The sequence below is a fragment of the Chionomys nivalis genome, chromosome 6, assembly GCF_950005125.1.
Source record: "Chionomys nivalis chromosome 6, mChiNiv1.1, whole genome shotgun sequence".
Taxonomy (NCBI): domain Eukaryota; kingdom Metazoa; phylum Chordata; class Mammalia; order Rodentia; family Cricetidae; genus Chionomys; species Chionomys nivalis.
The window spans coordinates 39,362,720-39,385,768 of record NC_080091.1 but is presented as its reverse complement, the minus strand read 5'-3'; the positions used below and the strand labels follow the sequence as shown (position 1 = coordinate 39,385,768).

The 23,049-nt window shown below is 48.4% G+C and overlaps 2 protein-coding genes across 6 annotated transcripts; one reads left to right on the top strand and one right to left on the bottom strand.

Moving 5' to 3' along the window:
• Positions 1-594: 594 nt before the first annotated feature.
• On the bottom strand, positions 595-17,370 carry Tacc3 (transforming acidic coiled-coil containing protein 3). 3 transcript variants are annotated; one of them, XM_057771949.1, is made up of 15 exons: positions 16,548-17,370; positions 12,824-13,004; positions 12,579-12,721; positions 8,428-8,509; positions 7,229-7,889; positions 5,807-5,859; positions 5,430-5,533; positions 4,543-4,630; positions 4,357-4,458; positions 3,630-3,706; positions 3,506-3,549; positions 2,681-2,841; positions 1,493-1,599; positions 1,285-1,405; positions 595-1,009 (listed from the first exon to the last, which is right to left on the bottom strand). In XM_057771949.1, exons 2-15 carry the CDS (start codon positions 13,001-13,003, stop codon positions 944-946), a joined length of 1,989 nt encoding a protein of 662 aa, XP_057627932.1. In that variant the 5' UTR covers position 13,004; positions 16,548-17,370; the 3' UTR covers positions 595-943. The 3 variants fall into 3 exon arrangements, with proteins under 3 accessions (XP_057627932.1, XP_057627934.1, XP_057627933.1); XM_057771951.1 differs by having other exon boundaries at positions 12,842-13,004; XM_057771950.1 differs by lacking the exon at positions 16,548-17,370 and adding an exon at positions 15,944-15,973.
• Tmem129 (transmembrane protein 129, E3 ubiquitin ligase) lies at positions 17,253-22,469 on the top strand. 3 transcript variants are annotated; one of them, XM_057771953.1, is made up of 4 exons: positions 17,253-17,448; positions 19,915-20,389; positions 20,824-20,983; positions 21,095-22,469. In XM_057771953.1, exons 1-4 carry the CDS (start codon positions 17,298-17,300, stop codon positions 21,341-21,343), a joined length of 1,035 nt encoding a protein of 344 aa, XP_057627936.1. In that variant the 5' UTR covers positions 17,253-17,297; the 3' UTR covers positions 21,344-22,469. The 3 variants fall into 3 exon arrangements, with proteins under 3 accessions (XP_057627936.1, XP_057627937.1, XP_057627935.1); XM_057771952.1 differs by having other exon boundaries at positions 17,327-17,638; XM_057771954.1 differs by lacking the exon at positions 21,095-22,469 and having other exon boundaries at positions 17,326-17,638; positions 20,771-20,885.
• Positions 22,470-23,049: the final 580 nt, after the last annotated feature.

Below are 23,049 nucleotides of genomic sequence, written 5' to 3'. Positions count from 1 at the left end.
TCTTAAGATACAGAATGTTCTAAAGGGAGACAAAACATTCCATTCTTCAGGGAATCTCTAGGAAGTAACTCAACAGTTTCAGGAAGTCTCTGAACTAACCAGATTCACTAGACCCCACCTCCCTCCCCAGGATTTCATAACAGAGGTTCTCAACCTGGGGGTCAGATGACCCTTTCACAGGGTCACCTAAGATCCTCAGAAAACACAGTATTTAGAATACAATCCATAATAGGAGCAAAAATTACAGCTATGAAGTAGCAGTGAGGGCCGGAAAGATGGCTCAGAGGTCTTGAGTTCAATTCCCAGCAACCACATGGTGGCTCACAACCATCTGTAATGCGATCTGGTGCCCTCTTCTGGCACAATATTGTACACATAATAAATAAATCCTTAAAAAATGTTTACATTTGGCCCGGTGGTGGTGGCGCACGCCTTTAATCCCAGCACTTGGGAGGCAGAGGCAGGTGAATCTCTGTGAGTTCGAGACCAGCCTGGTCTACAAGAGCTAGTTCCAGGACAGCCTCCAAAACCACAGAGAAACCCTGTCTCGAAAAACCAAAACCAAAAAAAAAAAAAAAAAAAAGTTTACATTTATTTATTTAAAAAAAGAAGTAGTAGCAATGAAAATAATTTTATAGTTTGGGATCATCACAATATGAGGAACTGTATTAAAGGGTTGCAGCATTAGCAAAGTTGAGAACCAATGTTATATAAGGACCACAGAAAGATACTTTCAGAAAAGCTGAACTACCTGGAAAAACAGAGGCAAGTGAGCTTGTTATAAACAACAGGACCTGGGTTGACTTTGAGTTTGAAATTAAGAAACTTTAGTCTTCAAAGTAATATAACTTAGGAATGAATAGGGGTTAAAGACCACACACAAAAGACAAATCAGACAAAGAAATGGGCAGATAGAGAGTTGCAGAGAGATGACTGGTTGCAGTCAGATCTTCTCCATCTTAGAGATGAGGTCATCACAGATCCTGGTCAGTTCATCATTTTCTTTAGCCTGAAGGAGAAAAGATAAGGCTGGTTTCTGTAGGGTCTCAGAGGGAGTGGCAACTGGCTAGGAAGGTCCCACCCATCTCAAGTAGTAAAAAAGAGACTAGAAAGGAAAAGGCTGGTTCTGGACTTCCTGAGAGAAACGGCCAGTAGGGATATAATTAAACAACAACAAAAGCCAAAAAACAAAGAAAAAAAACCGAAAAACAAAACAAAAGATATGGCCAGGCAATCCTTATATCAAAGTCAACTCCGGAGCAGGGCCTGGAGTTTGTGCCCTACCTTCTGTTCCACAGTCTTCTCCAATGAGTGGATTTGCATCTGTGCCTTCCTTATGCTTGCCTGGAAGGCCAGTGCCTCTGCTTGGGCCTTGCTACGCACTTGGGCAATCTCCTCATTAGCCCTTGGGCAGAAACAGACACACAGGTTAGGCCTGACCCTGCAACAAGTTAGCTAGGCCTCCCTCCCAAGACGGGCATCTGGTACTCACAGGTTGAGCTTCTCTTCTGCATGGGCCTTCAGTGCTTGGTACCTCTGGCCCTCCTTTTCAATCTTCGCTATGTATTCCTCAACACATTTCTTCAGAGAGTCTTCATTCTTGAGAATGAGCAGACAGGAACATTAATGGTGCACTGTCCCATCAGAGCCAGGCCTATCCAGGCTGGGCATATAGGGAGTCCCAGGGGCAGGGGCAGACTTAAGGCTTTTGGGGACATTAGTGATACAGAAATTGGCATTTTCCCTTTAGAAAAACCCTCTTGATGTATGTTTACGTCTCTCCCACCATCAAGGTGCAAACATCTGGGTCTGAACCCCGGAGTAGTACCCGGCATCAGTTCCTACTTAGGAGTGCAAGTCACACTGCACACGGCAGCAGCACAACCAGGTGGGATGCATGCAGCCTTGCTCCCCACGCACTCTCTGGGCCTCTCATACTCACAGTGGAAGCTGACTACTGAGGGTCATGTAGCAGGAGTTAGCTGGCTCCCAAAATGACTTGTTTCCTCCATAGACACCATGGGGAAAGTCCAGTTTGCCCACCACCTGACATTTTTGTTTGTTTTTTGAGACAGGGTTTCTCTGTGTAGTCTTGGCTGTCTTAGAACTCACTCTGTAGACCAGGCAAGTCTTGAACTTTGCTTCCTGAGTGCTGGGATTAAAGGTCATGTGCCACCACCACCCTGGCTCAGTTTGCCTTTTTTTGCAAGGCTGTGTGTGTGTTGTGAGCATGGATGCATGTGGTGCTGCTGGAGATTGAGCCAAGGGCCTCATGTATTCCAGGCATACCACCACTGAATGGGGGAAACCCCCAGTCTCCTCTGAGGTTCCATAACAGCTGAAGCCTGTGTTTCACAGATCTGGCTGTGCTTCTCCACCAGAACCTACTGGATACAGTTTATCTTGTTGATAGCACATCAACTACTTTTCGTTGGCCTGGTACCAGGATCAGAGACAATAGCACAGCTCATGGCCCCACTCCTTTTGTTTTTGGTTTTTCAAGACAGGGTTTCTTTGTGTAGCAGTCCTGGCTGTCTTGGAACTTGCTTTATAGACCAGGCTGGCCTCGAACTCACAGAGATCCACCTGTCTCTGCTTTTCTAGTGCTGGGATTAAAGGCGTGGCCCCACTCTTATGGGCTATGCCCTGTAAAACAAGGATCAAAGGGGATACAACGCACCTTCTGGTAGCCTTCAATCACTTCTTTCTGCTTCTCAAACCTCTTGAAAAGGTCAGAGAAGGACTTTTCCATGGAGCTCAGGTCTGCAATAAGTTGGTCTCTCTCCTTTTGAACCTTTTTGATTTTGTCTTCTGCGAGTTCCTTCTGTTTCTCAGCCTCCTCTTAAAAAGTTAAGTATTTGGGATTAGGAAGCAGCTACTACACTGATGCCAGAAACGGCCCCAAAACAAGGGGTGAGAGAGCAGCAGGAGAGATGGGGAGCCAGGACAGGGTGCAGCAGGTATGGACACTACTACGTGTCCCATAACACAACGGTCACCCTTCCCCCTTCATGTTCTCTGGGATGTGACAGATCTAGAACATATCTGCTTCTTCCATGTCAGCCTCATGAGGAGCTTGGCCCAGGACCTAGCAATGAGATGCTTAAGGTAAGATGTTTAGCAGACTGGAAGAAGCAAGTGCCAGTGTGGTAGACTTAGGGTTCATGTGCTTTATGGGTCTCAGGGGGAAGAACAGGAAGACCTGTCCTGGCCACTGTCGGCTTCGTAGACCCCTACCAAGACACTTGCATCTCGACTCTAATACTTGCGGTCATCTCTGGGGAGGGGAAGGCAGGACAGGGCATGGCGTGACAAGCTGCATTGTGTCTGTCCCTCACCTCACTAGAGCTCTGGCTGCCAGCTGTTCAGTGAACGTCAGTCACATGGGTACCTCCTCTCTTCACTGAACCTCACCCTCAGTGGCTCCAGAGCACAGGTTAAGAGAAGAAATGGGCGATATATTGTTATCTCAGAACACAAAGGGAGGGATGCAGCTAGCACTCACCCATTGACTTGTACACGATCTTCTCAAACCCATCCATGATCTTCCTATAGGAGGAGAGAAGATGAGTATCTGTGGCTCATCATGCAAGTGGGACTAGGTCACAGCACTGGTGCTGCAATCTTACCCCATCTCCAAGTACTTCCTGTTGAGGTCCTCATACTTGCTCCTCAGCTCCAAGTTCTCCTGTTGTGTTGCATTCACCTAGAAGCCACATACCTGGGTTGGCAGGTGGACCACAATCACAAGTCTGTGGGGTGTCTTTCTTACTAGGGATTGTTTCCTTCACATCCAAGGTCTCTGGAGTCATGCCACTGAGCTATGGGAACTCCATTCATAAAGCCAAGAAGTAGGGCTGCTGGCCATATTCATGAAGGCAACCTGCTGCGGTGGAATTCCGCAGGTACCCAGGGAGTATCTCAGTGTGTTGGCCAAATAGCCACAAGAGGGCGCCACAACCACATTCCACTAGGCTGTATCCAGCAGGTACCACAGACCTAAATTCAGTGTGGAACCCTCAGGCCTGTCCTGGGGTTATTCATTGATTTCTGAGACATAGAAGCATGTAGGAAATTCCTGTAGGCAGCCTGTATCTGGTCAGAGTACAAACTGCACTTAGAATAACCTGTACCTAGCTCTCAGCTACTCCTCCAAAACAGCCTCCATTTTTTTTTTCTTCTTCTTCTTGTTCTTAAGTTTTCTGAGAGAGGGTTTCACTGTTTAGCTCTGGCTGCCCTGGAACTCACTTTGTAGACCAGGCTGGCCTCGAACTCAGAGATCCATCTGCCTCTGCTTCCCAAGTGCTGGAATTAAAGACGTGCACCACCATTACCCGGCAATCAGCTTTTTCTTACCAGTGCGTCTAGGTCTTTCTGGCTGTATTGTAGCACATCTTCAAAAGGCTCAGTCAGAAGGAGGCCTCTAGGCTCAAGGACACACAAGGGTGGGCCTGGCACCTGTGGAGGTAAAACATAGGCCCTCAAGATCTCATTCATCTTTTGAGACCACAAAATTTGCTCCAATGATGATAAAGTGCTTACTGGAACATCTGGAGCTCCTGAGAAATCTAAGTCCACAAGCTTGCCTTCTATTGGATTTCCCAAGCCAGGCTCATCTGCATCCTGTTCACTGAAACCAAACAGGCAGCAAGATCACCTCATGATGAGTATTGAATAGGGCATAAAAGTCAGTTGTGCTGTCTTAACAAGCTTTGTGTTTGGGTCTTACTCTAAAAACAAGCACACACAGGCTAGAAGGTAGCACGGGGCCTGGAGTTACTGGCTCATGTCCCCTTCCCCTGCCTGTCTACTCACTCCTCCTATAAGCCATGATTCATTTCTCATAGCAAGCTGCACAGCCATGGTAGATACCTTATTGGAATGTCTTCAGAGCACACAGGGTGAATACCTAGTTAGAAGTGGCAAATCTTTTCTTCTCTGGTTTCAAGGGTCTTGTGTTAGATTTAGCAGGTAATTCTCAATATGACTTTGACTATATTTTTTTCCAAAGTAGCAGACACTAGCCTGGATTTTTCCCATAAATGTCAGATTTAGAGGCCCCATGGCTTCTTTCCAACCATTCAGACCTGCCTTTATAGTACAAGCTGTCATAGGGGACTCATCAAAGAACAGGCATGACTGTGGAACAAGAATTCCACTCATGAAAGCAAATACTATCAGACCTGGCCCACTCTGGTACCCTATTGTGCGTTGCTTGTGTCTCCTAGGTGGCCTGTGTGAAGAGAACATGGGAGAGCTCCCTCCTTATTAAAAAACGTGGATTATCTGATCCATGTCCTGTTTGTCCGCCCCCATTACTTATTCTAATTCAGTTAACCCTTTTCTAGAATTTTTGAATCAGTTACTATACTTAGTAACAGCCACTAGTCTGCCTAGCTTGTATGAACATCTTCAAAGGAGGGACGTACCTATTTGTCACTGGGACCACTGGCATTGGCCGCCGAGGGCTTTCTTTTAGGAGGGGATCAAATTTCAAGTACAAAGACTGCTTCCTCCAGGCTGACTCCTTAAACTGGGAGGAGGAGAGAAAGAACACGAACAATCATCAAGATTCACCATTGCTTTAACAGACACAACCCCAGGAGCCAGCAAAGGGGGCTAGGAGACCACAACACACACTCATGGGTCCAGGATTATTTGGGAGTGAGGGAGACACATGGGTTAGGACTCTATGACCAGACACTATACAGGAACTGCAGGATGCTCCAGGCACCAAGCGTAAATGGCCTCAGCTGACTGGGTCACAGGCTTCAGTTGGGGCTGCCATCAAGTGCTAAGCACCTACCGAAGACGTCCCAAACTGCTCCAGGTAATCTACTTCAGCGCCGGTACCTAGAACTGAAACAGTAAATAATGGTAGACATTTCCCTCAAGTACTGCAGGTACCGAGGGCTGTGCACCCGAGTACTCAACAGAGTGTGATCACTCTTCTTTTTTTGGCAGGGTGGGATGGGGCAGGTTCCAAGACAGGTTTCTCTGTATAACAGCTCTGGCTATCCTGGAACTTGCTTTGTAAAGCAGACTGGCCTGCCTCTGCCTCCTGAATGCTGGAATTAGAGGCATGTGCCACTACCACCTGGTGAATTTTTTTTTTTTAATTAACTTTATGTGTATGTGTTTGCTTGCGTGAGCTATGTAAATATCATACATAAAGAAGCCTGTGGAGAAAACGAAAAGAAAAACAAAACAAAACAATTCAGTAAAAATGCCAGGCAGTGGTGATGTATGCCTTTAATCCCAGCACTCTGAGAGTTCGAGGCCAGCCTGGTCTACAGAGTGAGTTCCAGGACATCCAAAGCTACAGAGAACTTTGTCTGGAAAAATCAAAACAAAACAAAAAGAATCCTGTGGAGCTCAGAAGAGGACACTGGATTCCCTGGAACTAGAGTTTCAGGTGGTTGTGAGCTACCATGTGGGTGCTGGGAACCAAACCCAGACCTTAGTAAGTGTTCTTTTGTTTTGTTTTTGTTTTTTTTTTTGAGGCAGGGCTTCTGTGTAGCCCTGGCTGTCTTAGAACTTTCTCTTAGGTTTTTTTTTTTTTTTTTTTTTTTTTGGTTTTTCGAGACAGAGTTTCTCTGTAGCTTTGGAGCCTGTCCTGGAACTCCCTTTGTAGACCAGGCTGGTCTCGAACTCACAGAGATCCGCCTGCCTCTGCCTCCCAAGTGCTGGGATTAAAGGTGTGCGCCACCACCGCCCGGCTTTAGAACTTTCTCTGTAGACTAGGCTGGCCTTGAACTCACAGAACTCTGCCTGCCTCTGCCTCCTAAGTGCTAGGACTAAAGGTATTATGACCGACCACTGCCTGGCTGGTCATAGTGTATCATCACAGCAATAGTAACCCTAAAGCAACATCTCATCTTTTTTTTTTTTTTTTTTTTTTTTTTTTAAATATTTATTTATTATGTATACAATATTCTTTCTGCGTGTATACCTGAAGTCCAGAAGAGGGCACCAGACCTCATTACAGATGGTTGTGAGCCATCATGTGGTTGCTGGGAATTGAACTCAGGACCTTTGGAAGAGCAGGCAATGCTCTTAACCGCTAAGCCATCTCTCCAGCCCAACATCTCATCTTTTGAAGGAACAAAAGTTTGCATGTGAACTAGTCAGAGAAACAGCCTGTGGAATAACTACCTGCAAACTACAAGAATGTTAAATATCTGCAGGATTTAAGGGAAACTGATGGTGACACCTTAGGGTTGCATACCTTCTGCTGGGTCTCTGAAGCTCTCTTCCTTTAGGTCCAAGATAGGCTCTGGTCTCTGATGAGAAGGCTCCAGAACTGGCTCAGCAGGAGGCGCCAACAGTTTGCCATCCATGGTAGGCTCTGGTCCCTGATGAGAAGGCTCCAGAAGTGGCTTAGCAAGAGGAGCCACCAGCTCACTATCCAAGATAGGCTCTGGTCCCTGATGAGAAGGCTCCAGAACTGGCTTAGCAGGAGGAGCAACCAGCTCACTGTCCAAGATAGGCTCTGGTCCCTGATGAGAAGGCTCCAGAACTGGCTTAGCAAGAGGAGCCACCAGCTCACTGTCCAAGATAGGCTCTGGTCCCTGATGAGAAGGCTCCAGAACTGGCTTAGCAGGAGGAGCCACCAGTTCACTATCCATGGTAGGCTCTGGTCCCTGATGAGAAGGCTCCAGAACTGGCTCAGCAGGAGGAGCAACCAGTTCACTATCCATGGTAGGCTCTGGTCCCTGATGAGAAGGCTCCAGAAGTGGCTTAGCAGGAGGAGCCACCAGCTCACTATCCAAGATAGGCTCTGGTCCCTGATGAGAAGGCTCCAGAACTGGCTCAGCAGGAGGCGCTACCAATTCACTGTCCAGAAAACTTGTGGAAGCTGAAGTACTTGAAGAATTCAGGATTCCCACCTAGAGGGAAAGTCAGCATCACCTTGTACAGTGAGGTCCTGAGTGGGAGGTTCTGCCTTACCCAATCTCCTTATAATAAACCCAGATGGGGAGGCAGCTCTAGAGGAGGGAAATAGCAGTGTTGTATCCCATCCTGTCACCAGAAGATTGCTGGTGGCTTCTCTGCCATGGTATTTTTTGTTTTAAATATTTATTATGTATACAGTGTTCTGTCTGTATGTGTGTCTACAGACCAGAAGAGGGCACCAGATCTTATTACAGATGATTATGAGCCTCCATGTGGTTGCTAGGAATTGAACTCAGGACCTCTGAGCCATCTCTCCAGCCCCTTTTTCTTTGAGACAAGGTCTCACTCTGTATACCTGGCTGTCCTAGAGACTGTGCAGACAAGGCTGGCCTAGAACTCAGAGTTCTGCCTGCCTCTGCCTCCCAAGTGCGGGGATTAAAAGCATGTGCCACTACACCTTGATGCCCTGTTATTTTTTTCTACACAGTATGTAACAATGGAGACAGCATCTATCTGTGCACACATACATACCTGGACCTCACCTTCTGCTTTTAGGATCTCGGCTGCCAACTGAACCACAGGTGTATCATCCACTGGGGCTAACGGCAGCTGACTGGAGAGACAAGAGTTATCAGAGCTGGGTCTTCTTCATGTTCCTTATTCTGGTATTAAATTATTATTTACCTCCCTCTTATGCTGGTTCACTTAAAAAGCTGCTTATGCTAAAAGATACATGAAAGTTATGAGGTTTCTCTGGAGGTAACACTGGCTGCTGGTGTCATAGCTACCTCCTGGAGTACCTAAGGCCAGCGGTTGCTGTGGTGCCAATCAGCTTCCACCTGAGTGGTAGCCCATGCTTTTTCTTTTTTCCTTTTCTTTTTTTAGAGATTTATTTATTAATTATGTATACAGCATTTTCCTTACATATATGCTGCAGACCAGAAGAGGGCACCAGATCTCATTACAGATGGTTGTGAGCCACCATGTGGTTGCTGGGAACTGAACTCAGGACCTCTGGAAGAGCAGTCAGTGCTCTTAAGCTCTGAGCCATCTCTTCAGCCCCCTTTTTCATTTTTCTTTTTTCTTTTTTTTTTTGTGGAGAGATGGTCTTACCACATAGACAAGAGTCTGGTTCAAACTCTTGACCTGACTTCCTCAGCTACAGCGCTAGGATTAGAGGTGAACTACCTGCACTGCTTGCTGGTTATGCTGTAATGTGTGTTGTGCTTCCAGGAAGACAACTGTGGAGCACCTCTCCCATGGTCTTGCGAAAGGAAGCTGTTCCGTTTCAGCTTTGGATAAACCTGAAACCTGTTTGTCTTGAGACTATGAAGGAAGTAGTATGGTGGCTACATAAAGAAGTAGCATCAGAGGGCTGGAGAGATGGCTCAGTGGTTAAGAGCACTGTCTGCTCTTCCATCCTGAGTTCAATTCCCAGCAACCACATGGTGGCTCCAAACCATCTGTAAAGAGATCTGGCGCCTTCCTCTGGCGTGTGGGTATAAATGGAGGCAGAAAGTTGTATACATAATAAATCTTTAAAAAAAAAAAAAGAAAAAAAAAGTAGCATAAGGGATGGAGAGACGGTTCAGTGGTTAAGAGTATTGGCTGCTCTTCCAGAGGACATAGGTTCAATTCCTGGCACCCACATGGCAGCTCACACCTGACTGTAACTCCAGTTCCAGGGCTTCTGACACCACTCACACAGATATACATGCAGGCAAAACACCAATGTACATTAAAAAAAAAAACCTATAAAAAAGAAGTGGCATCTTTGGACTTATGCCCCAGGTTAAACACACCATGAGGAAGCTGCTCCTGACATGACAATGTTCCCCTTTCCTACTGGCCTGGAGAGTTCTCCACGTTTGTAGGCCCAGCACTCAGCTGCTCAGTCACAGGCAAGGCCAACCTGTTCTTGGGACTTTCTGGGAGCTTAGCCTTTTTGTCATTATACTTGGAGTCATCCAATTTTTCCCAGTTAAGGTGGTAAGAGCCCCAGAAAGCAGGCTGGGGACATTCATCTCTCTCTCTGGTCCCACCATCTCTTTCTTCTGCTTCTTTGGGGGCCTGCTCCTGGCTGGACTCTGATTTCTTCAGGAGAGGCTGGAGGCCAGGTCTCTCTGCCAGTCTCCTTGGTGAAGACACCTTTGTGTTGGTGGTATCATCAGATAAGTCAAATTCTAGCCTTATGGAGTCATGACTTGAATGGATGACATTTGACCAGTGGCTTCTTCTTGAGGACTTGGGTCTGTGGCCCCATCTGCCTAAGAGGGCCAGTGGGACTGAGTTCTTAGAACTAGATGAACACAAATGGAAAGGGTCTGGGTGCATGCTGCTGGCTCAAGGCTGCCTACATTCCTGGGGCAGGCTGAGGCCGTATAAATCAGGTCTGGAGTGTTCTGATTAGCTTTACTAACTGAACTGTTCTGTGCTAAATAAACTCCTACTTAAACTGCTTCTGTCCCTCTTGACTGAATCCATTCTTTTTTTTTTTTTTTGGTTTTTCGAGACAGGGTTTCTCTGTAGCTTTGAAGCCTGTCCAGGTCCATTCTTTCTGAAGGTAAGAACCGAAAGACTGCCACACCACCTCATAGGTTGGGATCTAGGCCATACTAGAAGATAATCCCCGATATATCAAGTACCTAGCTGATAACTCTGCTCGTTCCCCCACCCTGTACCAAATGAGCTCCATGAGCTACCACCTGGGTATTGTGCTGTCCTTAGTGTTCATACTCAGCAGAGTATCTCATTTTTTTTTTGAAGATTTTATTTATTATGTATACAGTATTCTGTTTGCATGTGTAAGGGTGCCAGATCCCATTACAGATGGTTGTGAGTCACCATGTGGTTGCTGGGAATTGAACTTAGGATCTCTGGAAGAGCCAGTGCTCCTAACCTCTGAGCCATCTCTCCAGCCCCCCAGAGTATCTTAAATTAATGAATGGCAACATGATTCGTGCATGCCTAGGCTACCAAGAATAAGCTCATAAGTGACACTCATAACTGGTGCTACTCAGAGCTACCCTCCCAGCAGTACAGGTAGAGACAAAAACTTCCTTGGCCTCAAAGTAGGCTACATTCATAGCAGCCAAGTGCTAACTGCCGGCTCTGTGTTTCTGAGGCTGTTAGAGACCAACAGTGTTTGACTTAAACACCAACCTCATCTGACTGAACTTCAGAAAAATACAAAATGAAATTGTAAATTAACAAGGACACTTCACTTAAACAACAGAATTAGGGGTGATTTAATAGGACAGAAATGTATACAACCCCGGAGAAATGTCGTGACACTAAAGAGCACAAGAGTGACATTTTATTCCTCATGCTTTTACACACACACAGAGGCACACATAAATTTTAAACAGTGGAATCAGTAAAAACAGAACAAAATCTCCTGTCCTGGATAAAACGTGTCCTTGGTACCAGATTGGCGAAGTGCTAATTCCAAGACCCTTCTTTCCAGGCAAAGCCTTAGTAGCTGCTTGTGCTGCTTGTCATTTTAGTAGGATTCCTGCCAGGAAAATGCCTAATGCACCTACGGATGAAGCTTCTCCCCATCCTTCCAGCCACATCTGTTCTTACTAGTTCCTCTTTTGTGGATGTTTACGTGCTGATATGTGGATGTGTGTGTGTGCATATTGTGCATGCGTGGTGTATGTACATTTATACATATGTATGTACGTGTGCCTAAGCAGCCAGAAGTCAACACTTGATGTATCTTTCTCAACCATTCTCCACTTTATATCTTAGAGGTCACTGATTTGGCCAGAGAGCCCCAAAGATTCTCCTATGTCCACCTCACTAGGGCTAGAGTTAAAGGTGTATAGTTCTGGGCTTTTTTTTTTTTTTTAAGTTTATCTATTTATCTATGTATTTTATGTACATGAATCCTGTCTTCACATACACCAGAAGAGGGCATCAGATCTCATTACAGATGGTTGCGAGCTACTATGTGGTTGCTGGGAATTGAACTCAAGACCTCTAGAAGAGGCTGGGCGGTGGTGGCGCACGCCTTTAATCCCAGTACTCGGGAGGCAGAGGCAGGAGGATCTCTGTGAGTTTGAGACCATCCTGGTCTACAAGAGCTAGTTCCAGGACAGGCTCCAAAACCACAGAGAAACCCTGTCTCGAAAAAACAAAAAACAAAAACAAAAAAAAAGAAAAAAGACCTCTAGAAGAGTAGCTAGTGCTCTTAACCAATGAGCCATCTCTCCAGCCCATGTTCTGGCTTTTAAAAATGTAGGTACTGAGGACTGAACTCAGGCCCTCATGCTTGTGTAGCAAACAGTACCAAGGGAGTCATCTTGCAAGCTTCAATTAGTTGATCATACGGTAATTTCTCTGTCTATGAGCTCTATCTGCTCTCTCCAAGTGTTGAGTGTGGGAGGGAAGTGCTGATTTCAAGTAGAAGGGAGAGATGAGTAGAACGCCATAGGAAGGAAACTATAATCTTTTCTGGAAATGAGATTTAGTCATTCCATCTAGTTCTAGAAATAGAGATTCCAGCATGGAATGAAAACAGTCCAACCATCTGATCATTGGCTCTCCACTAACTATGCCAGATTCTGCACTTAGGGCCATGATCAGAGAAAAAAAGTCTAGCTATGACAGGACTGAAGGCTTTTGCAAGAACCCCAGAGAGGATAGACGCACAGGACATTAATGGCATCAACACTTACTTCTCTTCCTGTAAGCAGACACATTGATTGTTTTCTAATTCAACAGTGCCATTCAGAGCAAAAGAAGTCTCGAGTTTGTTGGTCACATTAGGACTTAAGATCCTGCGCGTCTGTGGATCCCGAAGAGGTGTCTGAAAAGTCACCTAGTGAAAGGTTGAGGAGAGTGTACATGTTCCATGATACAAGCCCTCCCATGCTAGCCAAGGTGCTCAGAAAGCCAACCCCAAAGCACCTGAAGTACTTACATTACAGTCCCCATTTACCTTGGCAGCTTTAGCCTGGTTCTTGGGTGGCACATTTTCTTTCTGTGACAGACGAAGAACAGAGGATCTTCCGGTAAGTTCCGGTTGTGCAAACAGGAAGTCACAGCTTTCTGAACTTTTTTCACTGGGCACATTTTCGTCATTTAAGATATGCAGACTCATTCTGAAAAAGAAAAAAAAAAGTTTATTTATTTATTTTTGGTTTTTTTTTTTTTTTTTGGTTTTTTGAGACAGGGTTTCTCTGTGGTTTTGGAGCCTGTCCTGGAACTAGCTCTGTAGACCAGGCTGGCCTCGAACTCACAGAGATCCGCCTGTCTCTGCCTCCCGAGTGCTGGGATTAAAGGCGTGCGCCACCACCGCCCGGCTTATTTTTAGTTTTTTTGAGGCAGAGTTACTCTGTATAACAGTCCTGGCTGTCCTGGAACTAGCTCTTGTAGACCAAACTGACCTCGAACTCACTGAGATCAGCCTGCTTCTGCCCCCCAAGTGCTGGGAATAAAGGTGTGCACCACCATGGCCTGACTAAACAGAATGTATGTTAGTCCTTAAGAAATCAATGATGCTGCAGTACATGTACAGAAACACCCCATAAATACATCAGGGAGGTATCTCTTCCTGAAGAGGTAAAGCTAGACCCTTCACAGGTACAGTTAGTACTTCAAGTAGGTGTCACCTGCCAGAGAAAGCTTGAGTCCCTTGTATTGTATCAGGTATACTGCCACCTTCTGAGTCAATTGCTAATAGAGTTCAGGTTGAGAAAGAAAGAGATCCAGGTGATCAGAATGACTTCCATTAACGTATTACACTGTAGGGCAAGAGCTAAGGGATGTAATCCTGGCTCTAAGAAAACCAGAGAAGCTGAGCAGTAGTGGTGCACGCGTTTAATCTCAACACTTGGGAAGTGGAGATAGAGGCAGAGGAGTATAGATTCTTGGGGGTGAGGCCCTGGGAGCTCTCTGGTTCAAGAGTGAGGAGGGGTACTGGGGAGGGAGGTCATCACAAAGATAAGTTGCTGCTGACTCTGCTTTAGGAGCCCATGAGAAAAGATGGGAGGGGAAAGGACAGAACCAGAGGTCCCTGGAGTCAAAGAGAGATAGTCTAGGTTGTTCAGCAAGGTGCATAGGACATGGGGTAAGGAGAAACGAAATCAAGAGCAATGTTTAGGATTTTTGGCCTGAAAAACTGGTTATTAGAAAACATGGGTCAACATAAAGCCAGCCACACTGAACCTTATAGAAGAGAAAGTGGGAAGTACACTTGAACACATTGGCACTGGAGACCACTTCCTAAATATAACCCCAGCAGCACAGACACTGAGAGAAACAATTAATAAATGGGACCTCCTGAAACTGAAAAGCTTCTGTAAAGCAAAGGACATGGTCAACAAGACAATACGAGAGTCTACAGAATGGGAAAAGATCTTCACTAACCCCACATCAGACAGAGGTTTGATCTCCAAAATATACAAAAAACTCAAGAAATTGGACACCAAAAGATCACATAATCCAATAAAAAAAAATGGAGTACAGACCTAAACAGAGAACTCTCAACAGAGGAATCTAAAATGGCTGAAAGACACTTAAGGAAATGTTCAACATCCTTAGTCATCAGAGAAATGCAAATCAAAACAACTCTGAGATTCCATCTTACACCTATAAGAACGGCCAAGATCAAAAACACTGATGACAACTTATGCTGGAGAGGTTGTGGGGAAAAGGGAACACTTCTGCATTGCTGGTGCGAATGCAAACTGGTACAACCCCTTTGGATGTCAGTGTGGAGATTTCTCAGAAAATTAGGAAACAACCTTCCTCAAGACCCAGTAATACCACTTTTAGGTATATATCCAAAGGATGCTCAATCGTGGCACAAGGACATGTGCTCAACTATGTTCATAACAGCTTTGCTTGTCATAACCAGAACCTGGAAACAACCTAAATGCCCCTCGACCAAAGAATGGATAAGGAAAATGTGGTATATTTACACAATGGAGTACTACACAGCAGAAAAAAAATAATGACAGCTTGAATTTTGCAGGAAAATGGATGGAGCTAGAAAACATTATTTTGAGTGAGGTAACCCAGACACAGAAAGACAATTATCACATGTACTCACTCATAGGTGGTTTTTAAACATAAAAGAAAGCCAGCCTACAAATCACAATCCCAGAAAACTTAGACAACAATGAGGACACTAAGAGAGACTTACATAGATCTAATCTACATGGGAAGTAGAAAGTAGAAAAAGGCAAGCTCTCCTGAGTAAATTGGGAGCATGGGGACCCTGGGGGAGGATTGAAGGGGGGAGGGGGAGAGGCAGGGAGGGAAGCAAAGGAAAATGTAGAGCTCAATAAATATCAATAAAAAATGTAAAAAAAAAAAAAAGGTGAGTGCCACCACACCCAAATTTAGTAATATTTTTCAAAGCTTGACAGTATCAAGTAACAGGAAGGACACATTCAGTCCTGGGTCCTGGTCAAAAAAAAGCAAGCATGGGGAAAGGGCGGTGGAATGGCTGTGGAATTCAAGCATAGGCCTCTGGGCTGTATGGCCTTAGGTGAACTGCCTGTACAGTTTTTGCTTAGGACGGGATTTTTGTGGGTTTGTTTGGGGGGGGGGGTGTTGTGTAAAGAGGAGGCCAAAGGTTGACGTGAGGTGTTTTCTTCAATTGCTCTCTACCGTATTGGATTCTCTAACTGAACCTGGAGTTCACTGATTCAGCAAGATTATCTGTCTAGCCAGTAAGCTGCAGAGATTCTCCAGTCGGCCTGCCCAGTGCTAGGATTACAGGCAGGTACAGCCATGCCACACAATTTTTAGGTGGTTGCTGAGGACCTGAACTCAGGTCCTCATGCTTGTTTGACAAGCGTGTTACTGGCTGAGTCATATCCCCAGCCCCTGGAGGGAGCTCGTGGTACAAAGCTTGACAAGTCAGAATTGGGTTCTGCTGTCTTCTTGGTGCAGGAGTAATTGTGGGGTGGGAGAGGGAGCAGACCTACTCGAAGGCACTGGCCGAGGAACAAGAAACTGTCCCTGGGACAGGGGCTTCAGAACGACAGACAATAGACAGAACAGCTTTGCAGAAAAGGTGGAAGAAAGAGACCTGGGGCGATGTCCTGGCTCCGAAACGCAAGTCTCATACACGACACACTCGACAAGAACAGGAACCTAAGGAGATAAATAGTTACGCGCGGCCTTTTTGGAGGACATCAGCTGGGTCAGACCGAGATCACTGGCAGGCCGGCCTGCACGGTCCAATCCGGAAGGCAGCCCGCAGGCATCAGTCCTGCCTAGGAAGCTTGAGGGATCCGTTAGCCCAGAAAAGAGGGCTGGGTGAACCAGGGGTGGGCCCTCAACAACAACAACAAGAAAGAGAGAGAGAGAGAGAGAGAGAGAGAGAGAGAGAGACAGAGACAGAGAGAGACAGAGAGACAGAGAGAGAGAGTGGGAGAGAGGGAGGGGGAGAGGGAGGGAGGGAGGGAGAGAGGGAGGGACGGAGGGACGGAGGGAGGGGAAAGAGAGACGGAGGGAGGGGAGAGAGAGACAGAGAGAGAGGAGAGAGAGACAGAGAGAGAGACAGAGAGAGAAGAAAGAAAAAAGGAGAGAGAGAAGCTGCGGATGAAAGCCACAACCCAGGCAGTAGGAATCCAGATCCGCGGGGCTGATCCCCACCCCTCGCCCGCTGGACGTGGGAAGTCGCCCTTTACCTGCCTACTGCTGAGGGCCCGCGCCGACGCCCACCGCCCACCGCAAGGGAGGAGCGGCGTCCCTGCTCCACGCTAGGAATCCGAGCTGGAGAAACCGAGATGAAAGAATTCCAACCGGCTCAACTCTCGCAGTCCGTGACCGACGGCCGCTGAGTGAGCCCGCCCCAGATTCAAATACCGAGAGTTGACGTCCCGCGGCCAATCAGCGCGCGGCAGGACCAGAACGCCACAGACGCGGGCGGCCAATATCAGGCCGTCCTGGTCCCGCCCTTCACGCGCACGCAGTTCCGCTTCCGGGATTGAGGGCTCAGTGGGAGCATCGGGGCTCGTGGGACTGCTGGCCAAGTCGGCTAGTCGGTAGCCGGACATTGTGGTGTCCACCATCGCCCCGACAGTCTCAGGGTCGGCCGCGAACGCAGTCAGATAGCAATTCGCCCTGGCTTGACTTTTCTCAGCCATTAAATAGAACCAGCTGCAGTGCCTTCTCCGAGCTGCTTGTAAGGGGAGAGGATGCACCCATGCAGGGGGTCTCTGGGTGGCTCACGATTTGTGGGTCGGCGCGGGGTTCCGAGGGTCTCCCCACAGTTCCCGGGGCGGCCTAACGAGACTGTCTTCCAGAGTGGTCTTCGCGTCACTCGATGGGGAGATTGTCCCCTGTCCCCCACAGGACCCCGCGGGTAGACTCAGGCGGGACTCCATCTCCTAGAATGCTTTGCGGGCCCCTTGACAGGCGTGTCTCAGTCTCCCAGAATGCCCCTTGGGCGGCCTGACTCGAACTCCGTCTCCCAGAGTGCTTCGCGGGCGGCTTTGCGGTGGCGGCGACAACCTACCAACCGTCCGGAGCTGGACGCCCCTGTCTCTTACCGGCGCGCTGAGCGGTGTCGCGATGGACAGCCCAGAGGTGACCTTCACTCTGGCCTACCTGGTCTTCGCCGTGTGCTTCGTGTTCACGCCCAACGAGTTCTACTCGGCCGGGCTCACTGTGCAGAACCTGTTGTCGGGCTGGCTGGGCAGCGAGGACGCCGCTTTCGTGCCCTACCACCTTCGTCGCACTTCCGCCACGCTTCTGTGTCATTCACTGCTGCCGCTGGGTGAGCCTCCTGAGCACCGGCCAGTGGTTGGCGCTTAGCCGGGCACTCCGAGAGTGAGGAGGTTCCTCGCCGGAAGCGGCACAGATGCGGGTCAACGGAGGTGCAAGCGATCGGGGTCCCTGCAGCCCAGGCTGTAAGCCGAGCGCTCTTCCCTGTTGGATGGCGACGGCCCAGGCGCTGGTCTGCGAGGGATGCTCGGGCAGGGCGGACCCCGGTCTTTTACGTCGCTGTGAATGGAGTGCAGAATCATCGTTCAGCGTGTTTGCCATGTTGGGCGGTTTCTAGGAAAGGGCTCCTGTTGACTCCTTACAACAGGAGTCGGAGGGCCGCCAGGGGAAGGTGGGCGTGGCGAGAGCGGGCATAGATGACGGTCAAGGTTGGGAACACTGGTTGCAGTCATCTTTGCCAGGCTAGTGGGAACCCTTGAGAGGCCCATCTGTCAGCTGTTTGGAGGATGCGTTAGGGGAACTGCTGGGATAGAGCAGGGATTGGAGGCTAGGAAGCAGATGAAGGAGACCTCTGGAGGATACAGGGACACGGAAAGGCAGGTCTGGGAGAACTGATGTCTGATGGCCTGACATATTTGTGGCTCTGGCACAGGAATGATTGGTGTGAGGATACAGCAGCCTGGGCTCCGGGGAGGTGGAGGCAGGTGTGGTAATAGAAGCACTCAGGCTTGTTTTGAGAGGAAGGTGCGTTAGATTACCCCATTGAAGAAATGGAGATGGAGCTGGCATGGCCGGGTAGTTGTTTGGCTTGAGAACCTAGTGCCCTGTAAGGCAGATACAGAAGGTGGGGCTCTGAGGCAGGACCCCTGACCAAGGGCTGTCTCTGGATTTTTGGACGCCCCCTAGCTATGCTCATCTCATAGGCACTCCCATGCCCCAACAAGGATCCGGATGTTAGCAAGCACAAGTCACCCATGACAGTTATACTGAGAACAGGCAGACAGTAGAGCTGGCTTTTGTTGCTGTATAACTATAACAAGTTAGTTTGACATGTAGTGAGGTGGCTCAGAGTCAACATTTACTGTTGGTTATGGCAGATTGGAGCCTGCTCATACAGTACCTTACCATCTACTTTATAATTCTTTTCCATGTTTGAGTTTTTCCCTGTTGGGCCAACAGGGCCCTAAAACTGGTTCCTTTGTTCTTACAAATGCCCAATCATTGAGTACTTGCTTACTTTTTTCTACTTGCTTACTTTCTTGTACAGTGTCCCAGCTCTGAAATGGGCTATGTTGGATCTGCCTCCTCAGAGGATGCAAAATTAAGAGACCAAGATGTAGGCCAAAGAACTGCCTTAGATAGGCCTGTGGTCAGTTCTACACAGTCATGTGTTTCCTTTGGTTTTTATTTATTTTGTTGTGTGTGTGTGTGAGGGGGTTTTGCAGACTGGATTTCTCTGTGTAACAACTCTGGCTGTCCTGGAACTCCCTTTGTAGACCACACTAACTTCGAACTCACAGTCCTTTTTTCTAGGACTTTTGTTTTTGTTTTTGAGATAGGGTTTCTTTGTGTAGCTTTGGCTGTTCCAGAACAAGCACTTTAGACCAGGCTGGCCTCAAACTCACAGAGATCCACGTGCCACTGCCTCCCAGGTATTTGGATTAAAGGCGTGTGCCCCTAGTGCCCAGCAACTTTGATTTTTTTGTACTTGGCAGTTCCTGTGAAATAGTAGTAGCAGACTGCAGACACGCTCCTCTAGAACGTGGTGCCACTGCTGTGGCTAAGGCTGCAGACACGCTCCTCTAGAACGTGGTGCCACTGCTGTGGCTAAGGCTGCAGACACGCTCCTCTAGAACGTGGTGCCACTGCTGTGGCTAAGGCTGCAGACACGCTCCTCTAGAACGTGGTGCCACTGCTGTGGCTAAGGCTGCAGACACGCTCCTCTAGAACGTGGTGCCACTGCTGTGGCTAAGGCTGCAGACACGCTCCTCTAGAACGTGGTGCCACTGCTGTGGCTAAGGCTGCAGACACGCTCCTCTAGAACGTGGTGCCACTGCTGTGGCTAAGGCTGCAGACACGCTCCTCTAGAACGTGGTGCCACTGCTGTGGCTAAGGCTGAGGCAGGCCAGCTGTGGAGGTGCAGGAGTCAGGGTGATATGTTCTGGGAGCTAACCGTGCTCTAGGTTCCAGGGCAAGACTCAGGGCTGGCAATAAAAAAGAGGTAGCTCCTCTCTTCCCCCAAGCACAGTGGTCTTCAGATGGGTCACCACGGGAGGAAGGTAGCACCCCACAGCCTGGGCTTGCCCTGAGATGTCTTTTCTTCTGCAGGCTACTACGTGGGCATGTGCTTTGCAGCTTCAGAAAAGCAGCTCTACTCCCCTGGTCAGGCCTCAGAGGCCTGGCAGCTCTTCCTTCTCCTGGCCGTGACCCTTCCCCTTGTCTCCTGTACCCTGATCTACTACTGGTCCTGGGACAAGTGGACCCGACACCCACTGGCCCAAACCCTGGCCCTTTATGCCCTTCCACAGTCAGGTTGGCAAGCGGTTGCCTCTTCCATCAACACGGAGTTCCGGCGGATTGACAAGTTTGCTACTGGGGCACCTGGTGCTAGAGTGATTGTGACAGACACATGGGTAATGAAGGTGACAACATACCGTGTGCATGTGGCTCAGCAACAGGATGTTCACTTGACTGTGACAGAGTCTCGGCAGCATGATCTCTCACCAGACTCAAACCTACCTGTGCAGCTTCTTACCATACGTGTGGCCAGCACCAGCCCCGCTATGCAGCCCTTTGATATTCGGTAAGTGCATGGTGGTTCTGGATGGCACAAGACTTTCACTGTCTGCTCTTCATGAACCTCTTATGAGGTGCTGAGGGTGGAGCAGGACTGAGATACTCCTGGGCCTATATGACTTCAGTCAGTTGACCCCTTTAGAGCCGTCTTCCTTCAAGAGCCCTCTTGCCTTCAGTGTTCTCTTTGCTGTTCCTTTTGCCTTTCATCGAGCTGTCCCTCCAGCTTCTTGAGATCACCTAGGAATGAAGATTGGTGGTACCTCAGCTCCAGGCTCTTCCTATCCTCTATTGGGGATGAGGAGACGGCCTACGGGGCCATCTTTAGTGGCTTCTTCACTGAGGTGGTTGTTTCCCTGCCTTGCCTATTTTTGGTTCTGGGTGGTTTTAGGTTGTGGATCCAAGGGCAGATTGGCTCAGCTCATCAAGCCATGCCTCTTCCAGGCTGAACTCAGCAGAATATGGTGAACTATGTGAGAAGCTCCACGCACCAATCCGAAGTGCAGCCAATGTGGTTATCCGCCAGAGCCTGGGTGACCTCTTCCTAGAAACATTTGCATCGCTGGTGGAGGTCAACCCAGCCTATTCAGTGCCCAGCAACCAGGTGGGGGCTGGCCCAAGTGGGAAATTGTGTGGGGGGGGGTACCCCTCCCTTCTCCTAGAACCATCTTGTAGGCCTTTTTGTAACCCCTTTTGTTCAACGACCTCTCTGTAGGAGCTCGAGGCCTGCATAGGCTGCATGCAGACACGGGCCAGTGTGAAGCTAGTGAAGACTTGCCAGGAGCCAGCGGTGGGCGAGTGCCAGCAGTGCTACTGCCGTCCCATGTGGTGTCTCACTTGCATGGGCAAGTGGTTTGCCAGCCGCCAGGACCCCCAGCGCCCTGACACTTGGCTGGCCAGCCGTGTGCCCTGCCCTACTTGCCGTGCCCGCTTCTGCATCCTGGATGTGTGTTGTATACGCTGACCATCACAGCCTATTCTGTGTCTCCACTAGCCACTTATGAGGAGCAGCTAAAGCTCCTTTACCTTGGCAAAGGTTCTAGTCAAAGCACACACGTATCTACAGCCACTCTTTGCCTTGAATCTGTGGTAGGTTGAGGATTTTGATTTAGAAGTTCTCATGGAAATGTCCTATCCCATACCTTCAGCATCTTCTCGCCCTACTTACCTCCAGGTGGGGCTGATATTTCACATAGATTGTTCCAAAGTCCCAAGATGTTGGAATTTGGCCTAGAGTTTTCATTTGGCCGGTTTGCCTTAATTCTATCACAGATCATATCTGCCCCTCAGAACCCTGAGAGTTATAAGCCAGACCTACATCTGTCCCAGAGCCTATGATGTTGGGTAAATGTTGACAGTTGAGAGGGTTACCAGTGGTGCCACTCCAGTGCGAAGTCCTTTTCTACAGCCAGCGGAGGGACCACTTCTGGGTAGGGAGGCATGAACAACAACCTAGGGCCAGGCCAGTTACTCATGAGGGTTGCACATGCTTTAGAGGGCCCACAGTGCTTTTGGTGTTTTCTCTTGCTTCTTTAGTCCAGGGGAGGCCAAGATCTCATACTCCTGGCCCTAGGAAAGAATCGGAAAGCCACAACAGTATCCAGAAAGAAACCCACCAGGGATGCAGTACAGGGTTAGCTAGAGCCCTTGTGGGTTGCTTGGATCAGGAGAGGGTACCTCAGTGGTCACGGTTCTGATGGACGTACCATTCACTTATCTGTAGTGCAGGTGGGTGGGGGAGAGGCTGCCCTTTACTCTCCACCTCTGACACAAGAAGCTGCTGGAGGGAGAACTTTCCTTCAGCTTATGGCCCTGAAGCTCCTACATTTGGCTGCTTCAAGCAGTAGTGACAGACCAAACTAGCCTCTTACCCAGTCAACACTGCACCTAACTCGAGGGATTTGCTAGCAGAGGAAGCCCAGTTCTGCCTGTCCTGAAGCATGGCCAGGAGTCACCCAGTTTCAAGGGCCACCTATCAGGGGCCAAATGGTTTGAGGTTATTTTATTTTTTAACTACAGAGAAGTTAATTTTATAATGATAAATGTAAATGTCGCAAAATGACACAGTATTTAATAAAGTGTTACTTTCCAAGTGATGTACTTTATTTTATTTACCTGGTAGTGAAGCCAAACTTTTGCAACATTTGGGGTAGTGGCTGGGGGATGTTGGGAAAGTGAGATGAGTATGGATATAGACCAGAAAGCCGTGTTAGAAATTAGTCAGTGTTTATAGTGCGTTCGGAAAGGAAAACAGGACTGGCATTCCAGACACAGTGGTCAATGGGTGGACACGCTGCCCTTCAATGAACTACATAGTTTGCCGCTCTCGCCCCAATCCACCACCCTCTTTCGCGCTGCTCTGGGCCAGGTCCACCCTTAAGGTAGAGTCGCGGCTGCCTACACCATCTGCGACTAGGATAGTGGGGTCTCGGCCCTCGTGCTGGTGACTCAAGCAGAGAAGGCGGCACCAGAGTCCAGATAACCTTGGAGGGGAAAAAGGCCGCTGAGTGTGCTGGCTACCAAGGGAGCTTTCGCAAGCCTTGCCTTCAAAGTTATGGGTTTAAGTTACAAGCGGGCGCCCCGGGAGTATTGTGGAGGCGGGTAGGAGGGGCCGGTCCCGGACTAGGTCTACGTCTTCCGCCTTCCGGCCCACACCAGCGACTTGGCCAC